General features: G+C 39.4%; 1 protein-coding gene across 1 annotated transcript; it reads right to left on the reverse strand.

The window, feature by feature from the left end:
* Nucleotides 1-1,363: 1,363 nt before the first annotated feature.
* LOC311063520 (serine/threonine-protein kinase pdik1l-B) lies at nucleotides 1,364-10,217 on the reverse strand. The gene is made up of 4 exons (XM_084082999.1): nucleotides 10,091-10,217; nucleotides 8,180-8,987; nucleotides 7,547-7,772; nucleotides 1,364-3,530 (listed from the first exon to the last, which is right to left on the reverse strand). The coding sequence occupies exons 2-4, from the start codon at nucleotides 8,909-8,911 to the stop codon at nucleotides 3,292-3,294; spliced, it is 1,197 nt and encodes a 398-aa protein (XP_083939125.1). The 5' UTR covers nucleotides 8,912-8,987; nucleotides 10,091-10,217; the 3' UTR covers nucleotides 1,364-3,291.
* Nucleotides 10,218-12,219: the final 2,002 nt, after the last annotated feature.

Consider the following 12,219-nt stretch of genomic DNA (forward strand, 5'->3'; position numbering starts at 1 on the left):
TCTTCCCATTTTTGTAAATCAATTTTGTCACCCATTTGTACCAAAGCACCTTGTTGAGGATTTTTATTCCAGCCAAACAGATTCTTCTCTTTTCTCTCTCTTTTTTTCTACATTTGAAGTAATTAATTTGTAAATCACAACTGTAGCTCCTATCACAACATTGAAGACACAGGTCGGGTTCTTTATAAACGGGCATTTATTGCTTCAGGCATTCTCCTCATCCCTCAGTCATGCCGTGAGAACTACATGTTCACACAAAAAATAATAAACAATCAATACATTGCACTGTAAATAACAACATACATAAGACAAGACATGTAGAAATGCGCAACGCGCACGTTAAGAGTGTCCATCAAACACAACGGCAACATCAAAGCTAAATCAAAAATAGAATACCTCGTTGGCCGCTTGTTGTGGAAAAGAGGTTCTTTGTTCTTGAGTTGCTTAAAGTCCTTACAATGTCCTTTTGACTGACTGTCCTTGGTTTCAGACGTCTTTAATAACTTTAGCAGCGCGATATCACATAAACTGCAAGTTTACAGAGCTTTAGTCCACAGGTTTGTTTGTTTGTTTGCACCACCTGTCAGTAATGACATGCAATTAATGCATCAATCAGTAATGGTCCGGTGTGCTCCTGACAGACAGGGAACCTTTGTTCCGCCGCAGAACTTTTAATCACATTATGTTTTTACATTTTTAACCTTACATGAAATCAATTATGACCCAAAACATTTATTTATATCATGAAATTAGGAATTATACTTTATGAACTTAATGACCATTCATTTTCTGTATTTAGCAATTTTAGTATTTTTATAGTTTGTATTTTAATAACAGCACTTACATTAACTCCATTAAGAAAACTGTTCTCCAAAGCTGTGTTTGACACAAGATGTTTGATGTGGAAAGGGTCTATAGGCAAATCATTTGTCTTAATGTGGAAATGTGTCAGTTATATATTTGGGAGGGGAAATAGAAAGTATATGATCAAAATTGTGTCATTAAAAAAGCAAATTTGAAAGATTGACATAGCAGTTAGAAACAAAGCAAATAGCATAAATTCAAGTACACTGGTCAATCCATGACTATACTGTAGATTATCACCCAACAACATTGGCACGGTAGGTTAAACTGGCACCCACAAGCGGCCCGTTTGCTTGCTTGTTTAGATTGTCAATGGGCTGGCCTGGGCTGTTTACTGGTTGGGGACATTTATTTTGCCTGTTTAAAGCATGTGCTCTTGGATTGACTGCCATTTGGTATTGGCAAACAGTTTTTTTTTGTATCATGTTTTTGGTAGTAGGTATTCATTCAGTTATCACATTGAAAAAAATATGCTGGTGATATTTGTTGCAATTTTCAAGTAAAGTTTAATTTGACCACATTTCATACAATTCAATGAGCTTCAAAATGAGAACAAAACAAGTGAGACAAAATGGCAGTGCATTGAAAATACAGCATATTCCCATACGACAGAGAGGGTTAACTTGATGAAATACTATTTTCTCTTTGTCTTGTAAGGCTATGGGTATGCAATTAACAAAGAAAATATGACCTTTTATTCATCCTTTCCCTCTTTATACATATACAATACAGGTCAATTATTTTGTCTGGAGGAGCGAGGAAGTGCAATAATAGATTGCAGTGCAAAATTCATCCAAAGCTCTGCACCTTAGTTTAATGTTGATATATTTGAAATGAATGTGTATGATTTAAACATCTACAAAAAACAATACAAAGCGTACTACTTTGTGGCTGAAGCCTATAATTTAGGCCATGCCTTTACCGTTCTCTCCACTCCGCACAGCACAACAGCAACTATAACTTATAATTTAATAAGGGGGAAGATATTTAGTTTTTGCTGTGTTGTTGGTTTTTGTTTGAGGCTAATCTCGCAAACCGCTGGACTAATCAGTGCAAAGATTTTTCCACAGTGTTTATTTTTAGTCTGAATTAGAGCAGTGTGCCCGTAACGTCGCTCTGCCCACTCAGGTGGCACCAAAAATAAATATGCAAAAGGGAACTTCAGTGTGCAAACTCTTATTTTGTCTTTAGGTTTTGTAGTTTGAAGTTCAGCACCTGCCTTTAAATTATTTGATCCTCACAGGAAATACTGCAATAAAATGTTATAAAGCAGTGGTTCTCAACCTTTTCAGGATGCAGGGCCCACTTGAAAATATTTAAAGCGGCTGCCGTGTTAAGTGGTCAGATGGGTGGGCCGCGTGCATTTTTCAGAGCACGTCTATTTTAATGATCAATCAGTCGACTGTGTTCTACCTTGGATCAATGGAACCTAAGTATTCTTAGTAGTATTCTTTACGTTTTTATTGGTATCACTTTTTAATATTAATGCCATAATATCATTAAAATCTTGCCGTTTTGCCAATTATTATGAAATAATTGGCAAATCATTTGGGTTGCCCAATTGCAATACCCTTGCGGCCCACCACCAGGTTCAGAACCAATGTTACAGTATCACACATCATAGCTAGAGGACTGATGTCATATCCAAGATATGCTTGCTGGTGGAGAATACAGTACACTATACACTCCACTGGGAACATAAGCCTCTGTAGTTTGGTTCTTTTTGGACACTTACAAATAAATCTCAAGTTAATTTATTAATCAAACTAAATAAAACCTCTGCACCTACAAATTACAACATTATCAAACTATGAAAAATAGTGCTACCTGAAATTTATCAGTCAATATTTCAAAGACGCAACCCACACAATTCTATACCTTAACGTAAGCAATGATTTTGTACCCGCCCCTGTCTATATTGATATTCTATTACATAAAACCTCACAGCATGATGCTTACAGTAAATAAGACTTCAATGGATCCCAGTAGAACTCCATATAAGAGTAGTATATGAACGTCACTACATGCTAAACTGCAGGACAGTGTAGTCAGGGGGTCCATAGTCAGCAGCCTGGTTTTCCACTCCAGGGGTCAACTAAGATTCATTAATCATTATTTATGCTACTCCCTTGCCATTTAAATTGTTCCTCAAAAGTTCTTTATAAGATTATCAAGTATTAAGTAAAGTTCTTTATAAGATTCTCAAGTATTAAGTAGACCAAACACAAATATTTAGGGTTGTTTAGGGTTGGCCCTGCCAAACACCAGTTGGTCCATCACAGCTGTGAATGCTGTGTTCGTATACTGCATTTGGTCACAAGTGCAGACAGAAGAGAGCCTATGGGTCAATGTTTCAATGTTTTGGCTGCTACGACTAACAGGCCATTAGGGTCCTTTTGACTCTTAAGCCCTACTGCATGTTTCCTGTCAGCGGGAGTCCTCCGTTATGGCGGAGTGGACGAAGGCCTCCAGCTGGTCGGCAGAGGGTCGTGCGTCCGGGTCAGAGGCTAGCATGTCCAGCAGCAGGCTGCACATGGCCTGGCTGGGAGGGGGTGGCAGCGGGGGTGCCCTCTTAAACTTCACAGGGATGTTGAGCTGGAGACTGGGGTTCTCCCACAACGCCTCGCCCAGGGGGATCAACCAACGGCCCTTGCACGCATAGGCACCTGAAGGGGGAAAACATGGAGAGGGGGGGGCAGTAGAAAAGAGTGAGCGAGAGGACCACAGAGAGAAATAGACAAGTGGTAAGGCTGGGCAATTAACCGAAAATATATCGAAACCGACATTTAGAACCTTTAACCTATTTAATCTCACTCATGTAGGTTAAGTGAATAATTTAGAATACATATAAAAGAATTGACATGAACAAATTCTAATAAGATTTTTTCTACTATCTACTAAATCAATTATTTTGATTAACCACTCTGTATTATACTTCATTGTGCAATGGTGCCGTGCGAAAATAGCCAATCTACAAGCTCACACGCAACTCTAGAACCTGTGAGTGAGCTTGTAGATCTGCTATTTTCACTATTTAACAAAATAAACATTAATCATCGTATGTTCAAACGTTGAACATACCTGGTAATTTTAGGTGGGTCGAGGCAAAGGTTTTTTCAAATCTTTGCCTCGACCCACCTAAAATTACCAGGTATGTTCGTTTCATATTTATTAACTGCTCTTGACAAGACAAGGCCATTGATGACTTCCAGTTGGGTAGATCAAACAAAACACACAATGGAATAGCAAGTAGCTGTAAGAGAAAGGCATTTTGACCCACTGAGTCTCACTACTCCAGTCAGTGTGACCTCTTCTCCAGTGCCTGGCTAAATAAGTGGTCAGGGAGGTCTGAGAGATGAAGTAAAATAACAGGCCACTTTAACCGACCATGAAAAGCATCCCACTTCCTCTCTCCATTTTCTCCTGGACAAAGTGGACACTAATGGGTGCCCGCTTTGAATTGTGTTGGCCCAATTTGTCCATTCAAGATCGGCAATACCTCTCCAGGCCAACCCATTTCCTTTCTGCCTAATGGTGTATCCAGTGAAGGAAGGGAGACTCTGAGGTGCAAAACCTTAATATCGTGTCATAAAAGTTGGTGCTGGCTCCTCCAGGTCTATTTTTGTGAATGAAACCAGACATGTATTATAGTCTTTCTATTATTGCCTGACAGCATGGTGCAGAACCTTGCACTTACGCATTAAGACATGTCCTGTTTGTCACTTGGCAATGCTGACAGGAAATTAGGAAAATATAATAGAAAAGATTGAGTCACTCTGCAAATATTCACCACTGTGCTCTGTACAGCCAACGTCTCCTTGCAGGATACTCTCACAAGTATTATCGAGATTTCTGGCACACTGTATATTATACCATTGGCTAGAGATTATTATTATAATTATTTCCAGGTTAACCGCACACCTTTGATGTAGCAGCTTCATTCACACACACATCTTCACATTCTAAATACACAAACACTGTACTGTACTAATGGTTATTTGAGCCAACATTAGCAAAACAAAATGGCTTTCAATATAACTTTAAGGGTCTACTGTACAGTGGTTACAGTGCTTCACAAAATACACCACAAGCAACTTTCAATGTGTGTGTGTGTGTGTGTGTGTGTGTGTGTGTGTGTGTGTGTGTGTGTGTGTGTGTGTGTGTGTGTGTGTGTGTGTGTGTGTGTGTGTGTGCACAAAAGACTATTGTCAGCTCACTGACTCAGCTTAAAGGTAACATTTGTTTCAAGGTTGATGAGAGTAATGCCAAAGTAGTTTTTATTTTAAGAGCATTTTGCCCCACACTACTTGTGGTGAAAGTGATATAGCTCTATATTCTGATAGTAATAGTTATTAGAGTGTTTCTTCAGTAACAGGAGTCTCCCAATCTCAACAGCACTTTAGCAAACAGAAAATACATTTTCAAGTTTATCAGGAGAGAGTAATGAAACAAAAAAGATGAACATACATAATTGAAACTGGAACAATATAAAATTTAAGCTGGGAAATGGGTTTTCTCTCCTGATTGGAAGAAATTGGTAACCTACCTGAAAATACATTTTATTATTTATTAAAGGGCTGGAGAGATGGGAAGACTCTGTTACTGAACATCTATAGCAACGATTACTAATATAGAATATAGAGTTTTAGCTTTAAAAAGGCCCCCAAAAAAACCTGCAGTCATTTTTTTTAATAGTTTAAAGAATTGTGTTAGCATTCCGACTTTGAGATAGCGAAAATATTCTTACTTTCAACATATCCGTCCAAAAATGAATAGGAAATCAAATCAAAGGAATGATCATTCAATAAAATGTGTGCTATTGAAGTTCGTAGCTGTGTGGTGGAAGATAAATAGTGAGGTGACATACTGTAAGACAGTCTGATGTCAGCATTGGTCCAAAAAGCATATGCCCAGTGCTACATCAGCACTGAAAATACCTGATCTACAAGCTCACAACGCGTCGCAGCATGACAAAGTATATCAAGCCCTTAGTTCGGATCAAATCCATTGACAAGCTCTTTCGTGAATTAACATCACATTTTAGTCATCAATGTAGGCAGTGGGAGATTGAAAATCATATCAAATACAATTCTTGGTAAATTTAGATTAATTAGCCGACGTAACAAAAAGAAATTTGCGTCATAAGATATTATCATAGAAATGGCTTAGACGGCAGAGAAATAGGCTTGCATCACAAGGCATATTTCATAAATCAATATTAAACCCCATGCCATTTAGACTCATAACTGTGACAAATGTATTCCATTATATCTGACATTTTTTAATATGTGGCATTCAATTAACTCATTTGAGGGCAATGTGCCATAAACCAGCATCTGCCAGTCTGACCCCACTTCAACCGCAACCATTAATGTTCTGGCAGTGAAGAGGCTGCTGTTGATTTGGAATCCAGCTAATAATGTCTGTCTCTCTGGAGTCGTCATCACAAGTAGTGGGTGCAGATCTTTCAATCCTTAAAGGAGAATGCCACTCTGGATCTCTCAGGTTGCTTATCTACGTACAGTGTGAATTGAGTTCACACCTAGCTCTCTACATATAGTCAGTCCATACATAAAGTCCTAACCTTTCTGTTTTATAAAGGATTTCAACCACGGTCAAATAAAAAAAGAACTTTGATCACAAAACAATAATCGAACACCCGAAATCACACATCAGTTGGTTTCTAGGCATCTTGGTAAAATAGTTATTCAGCAATGAGTCATTTTATGACTCATTGCTGATCATTTTATATCATTTTATATAATGGATTGTTTCAGTTGGAAATACATGTTGATGAAAGATGAGCAAAAGCATAACAAAATAATTACCATATTTTAGCCATAATAATAATTTAGTCCCCACTCCTTGGGGTGTTTTTTTTTACACCTAATATTTACACTAGATTAATTTTGTTCTCTGCATTTACCCATCCTATAACTACTAGGAGCAGTGAGCGCCGCTCTGGGAGCAATTAGGGGTTAAGAGTCAGGGACACACATCGACAGGGACACACATCCCCCTTGCTTTTTAAGGAGAGAGATGGTAATTATGATTTAAAATACAAACACAAGTTTAAACAGACAATTATTCATACAACACCAAAGCAAATTTTCATTTCAATATGTGGTACAACTCTGGAATGATCTTGATAAAAATATTAAAGTTTGCAATAATATTCAAGTTCAAGCGCTGCAGTCACTCATTCAAAATTATGGACAGTTGTACAGTTGATTTTATATGGACTATGATTGTTTACTTTATATGTATTTTTGTATTACTTTTATATGATTGATTTACATTTATGTACACATTTTTAGAGTGTAAACTTATTTTTTGTATTGGAACATACTGTTTTACAATATATTGTTATATGACTGTTTTACAATATATTGCTATATGACAAGGTTAGAAGGGGGCCGGACAAAATAAGCTTTTGCTTCTCTCTGCCCCTTCCTGAACACAAATGGTTGTGCTTTGTTACTGTGTTGTTGTTGATGATGTATGTTGTTTTCTGTAGTACCATGTTATTATTTGTTCAAGATAAATAAAGATCGAATCACATCGATATCGACACATTCCTGGACTGGCCTGGAATCTCACCAGCAACAACCAGGGCCTCTGGCAGCCCAAGCTCACTAACCACTCAGCTATGGCCGCATAACCACCATGCTACCCTACTTACCCAGCTGTTCCTGTGTGGTGCCTTCCTCCTTGAAGGTCATTCTCTCCAGGATGGCCCAAAACATCACACCGAGAGAGAAGATGTCAGCCTGGGCTGTGTAGGACAGGCCGCCCCACACCTCTGGAGCCATATAAAAGTCAGAGCCACAGGTAGAGGAGAAGTGTTGCCTGGGCTGGGTGCCTTCCACCAGACCCTCACTCATCTTGCTCAGACCAAAGTCAGCCACCTGAAAGCCACCAAAAATCTTTTTTTATTAGAATGAATAATTCCTCAAATAGAGTGCAAATGTCTTAACCATTTCTTTACAAGCATAAAGGAGTGTATAGTATAGCTGATATAATTCTGCTTTGGAGAAAAAGAAACTTGGAGCTACAATGTCTTACATACATTTTCCAACCCAGTACACATCACAGTGAATTCAATTAATTCTAACTATATTGTGTTAATTCACCACCATACGCAAGTAGTGTACTATACATTGAACCAAATACCATTTGGCTTGAGGTCATGGTGCAGAAACAGAAAAGCAAAAGTAGCAGCAATGAATGATAGGACAAACAGTGCGACAAGCCAATATAAAGACCTGACACTGCCTCACAGACTTCACAGCTGTCTGTCTCGTGAGTGACTAACCTTGACAACAGGCCCTGTTGGTGAGACACAGACCAGCACGTTGTCAGGCTTCAGGTCTCGGTGGCTGATCCCTAGGCCATGCAGGAAGGCCACAGCGCTGCTAAGCTGTTGAACAATGCTGTGATTCTGCTCGGTATCCAGAGGCCTGGAGAGCAGGTACTGGTTCAGATCTCCCCCATCACAGTACTCCATCAACAACCACAGGGCCAGGCAGCGCTGGGGTCCCCGCTGCTCTTCTCCCGTCTGGGCTGGCCTCTTCCTGGGCCTCTGTGGGGGTCTTCGTGGGGTCTTGGCATCATAAGAAGTAACCGTGCTTCTGGCAGGGCCGGTGTTAGTCCTGTCATGAAGTTTAGGTCGGGACGATACAGATTTGGCACGCTGCTGTGTGGCAGACTGGGAGTTCATATTTTCCTCGGTTTGGGGAGCACCAACCACACTTCCCTTAAACGCGCTCTCAACAAGGTCCAGAGGCAACTTCCCTGCTCTCAGGGTCTGTAGGGTCCTAGGTCCTGTCTGCAGGAGGCAGCTGTGGAGAGTTATGACATTGGGGTGGTTCTTGGCTGTCACTCTCATGGCCCATAGCTCTTGTAGGTACAGTTCAATGCACTCGGCGTTGCTACAGGGCAGTCGCTTGATGGCCAACCTCTCTCCTGTTTTAGCCACATGGCCCTCAAAGACCACCCCATAGCTGCCCCTTCCTACCTCCCTCTCCAAGGTGTACAGCTCCTCCATGTCGTCCCCAAATAATATGACTAGAGCTTGGATTTTCAGATTATTGAGTCATATGAGGGTGGACTTGCTGTGAATGCTGTAATAGAACAAAATACTCTTAATAGCAGGTAAAACCAAAAGCCTCTGGACATTGTCAAGTACAATTATGAAACCAGTTAAATTAATGTTTAATTAATGTTTAGTCCGACCTCTGCCCGGATTGATTGATTGATTGAATACTTTATCAACAGTTTGCAAATAGTACAGTGGTAGACTATACAATGATGCTAAAAGGATAACACAAAAAGTATATACAATAATATACATCATCACAATAATAATAATAATAACAACACAATAAACGTATATGTACAGAAAACAATGGGGGGGGGGGGCTCATTTAGTACCACGAGCCAAATAAAGGTCAAGTTTACTTAACGATGCATGGCTACTCGCTCATAAACCCACATTTAAGTTACTTGTAAATTGAGTTGGGATTTAGCAAGCAAAACATATCAGATTTGAACAAGCAACAGCTCACGTTGTTGTAAGCTACTGTCAGTCTAGCCATAGAATGGCTGATATATTCCATACACTTGACATTGACCATTTACATATGTTGTTCAGTGTGGCAGAACCAAAATCCCTCTACGAAAAGTTCTGCGAGTGTTCTATGGCTGGTGTTGTGTTATGGAATACTCAATGGTGTAAAGTATAAGTACATGTATTCAAGTACTGTACTTAAGTATACTTTTGAGGTATCTTTTACTTTATTGGAGAATTTCCAGTTTTCAGTACTTTTACTTCTACTCCACTGCATCTCAGAGGCAAATGTTGTACTTTTGCTCCACTACAATGATTTGAAAACATTATTTACTACTTTGTAGATTATGATTATTATACAAAACATATATTAATAACCACTTCAGCCCTATATACCTTTCGGCCATTTGAAAAAGACGGAAGTATCAGTAAACTAGGTAGAATAGTATTGTGTTGTTGTTCAGTGCGGCAGAACCACGAATCCCTCCACGAAAAGGAACTGAGTGTTCTATGGCTGGTGTTGTGTTGTTATGTAATACTTACAGACAGTCAGCCATGCTAGGGCTAGCTAGTAGCTACTGTCGTGTTGTGCATTAGAATAGTATATTTTTTAGAGCTCGCGCGGTGCTCTCATCTGATTACAAACTTAAAACGTACCTGTGCGGGTGTAGTTGAAAGACCGTAGGACAACCAGTTCAACAATGAAATGGTGACAAAAAGGAGAAGTGAGAAGACAGCACCGCTGTGTGTGTACAACAACACACAATAATATTCTACCTAGTTACTACTGATACTTCCGTCTTTTTCGGAGCGTCCCGCTCAGAGAGAACGTGCATCCTGATTGGCTCCGTGACTGTGGTTAAAGGTTTTTGATTGGCTGTTGGCCGTACAGCAGGGTTTAATGGCATTCAAAAAGGACTGCGCCAGTGGTTCCCAAACATTGGGTCGGGGACCCACCTTTGGGTCGCGGACCAATTTTTATGGGCCGCGAGTAAATGTCCCACTTTTTTGTGTCTTCCATTAAAAAGAATGTTTTAAAAATATTTTAAAACATCATTTAAGTGGGTCCCCAGTTAAATGATGGATAGGAACCCAATGGACCCTTATGGGTCTGTAACTCTGACTGTGTACAAATGGAACCAAATGGACCCTAATGGGTCCATTTGGTTCCATTTGTACACTCTCAGAGTTAAATTAACATTGATTTTACAATATGAATTGGGGTCCCAGAGATATAAATGCCTTTAAATGTGGGTCCGTAGCCCTAATGCATGTCAAACTGGGGGGTCCTTGAAATTAAAATGGTTGAGAATCACTGCTAGACCCGTAAAAATCTTCTCTTAAGGGGTCCCTGGCATATCTTTTCAAATGGGGGTCCGCGGGCTAATATATAAGTGTCAATTAGGGGGTCCTTGACATTTTGAGAACCACTGCATTACGCAATGCATTATCCTGATCCCAAATCCATATTACTGGATCTGTTAAATTAACAGGAAACTAGGCCAAAACATGCTTGGATTTAGATGTCTTTTTTATCTCAATTAATATGTTAAATGAGGCTTACCGTGACCAGCACCAACACATTATGACATTTAATAACAAGAAAGGCAGCGGAGCTGATGATGCTTTTATTAATGCTTTGGCAATCGATCTAACAGATAGTCTTATTTACTGTCGCATGTCAGTCTGTGATTAACGACGTGCGTAATGATGCAAAACATCCTGTTTGCTTTCCTTCTCTTTGTTTCATCGAAGGATCATTTCCACTAACAAACGCACCCCCCACTCCCACCCCAGTGATGTAAAGTAAGTAACTGTAAGTACATTTACTCAAGTACTGTACTTTTACAATACAATTTTGAGGTAGGCCTATATACTTTACTGGAGTAGGCTATTTCCAATTTCCAGTCATTTTACTTCTACTCCACTACAGCTCAGAGGCAAACATTATACTTACTCCACCACAATTATTTGAAAACTTTAGTTAGCCTAGCTAGTTTGTAACTGATTTTGATTATTATTACAAAACATACATTAACAAAAGTAGCCGATCAACAAGCTCACAATGTGTCACGATGCAATGCATTGTGAGCTTGATTGACTATTTTCACTTTTGGTACTTTAAGTATGTTTTTTATGCCAATACTTTAATACTTTTACTCAAGTAATGTTTTCATTCCAGACACTTACTTGTAACAGAGTATTTCTACGTTGCAGTAGCCTATTGATACTTTTACTTAAGTAAAGAATGTGAGTAAAGGCTACGTTTTCCACCACTGCCCCTCTCTCTCTCAGCTGTGTTCCGTCAGCAGAAATAACGGAGCAGAAATAAGACTTCCGGTTGACGATCTCTTCAGAATAAGAGTATCCTCTAGAGTAAAAAGAAACCATTGAAAACCATTGAAAAACGGTTCATTTGCACATTAAAACTATAAATTAAGCATTTAAACGAAGCTAGAAAACACATATTATGTATATTTGTAATAAAAAAAGTGTTTAACTGTTTTAATAACATAAAAATGTATCTAAATGGAGAAATGCTGTTCACTGGAGTGCATAGACTTCACAAATTGGACGCTGGACACGAGACAGCTATTTGTGGCGGCACTTGTGACATACGCACGCGTTCAGGGAGACCCCCTCTACAACGCCACACTCTCCGCTAAGCCAGACAGGTGTATTTGGAAAAATGGCGGGCCGTCCAGTGAGGTCAGGGGTCAGAAAACAGCCATTTTTAGTGCATAGACTTCACAAATTGGGCGCTGGACACGAGACAACTATTTGTG

Source organism: Gymnoscopelus microlampas (assembly GCF_963454915.1).
Source record: "Gymnoscopelus microlampas genome assembly, chromosome: 16".
NCBI classification, from domain to species: Eukaryota; Metazoa; Chordata; class Actinopteri; order Myctophiformes; family Myctophidae; genus Gymnoscopelus; species Gymnoscopelus microlampas.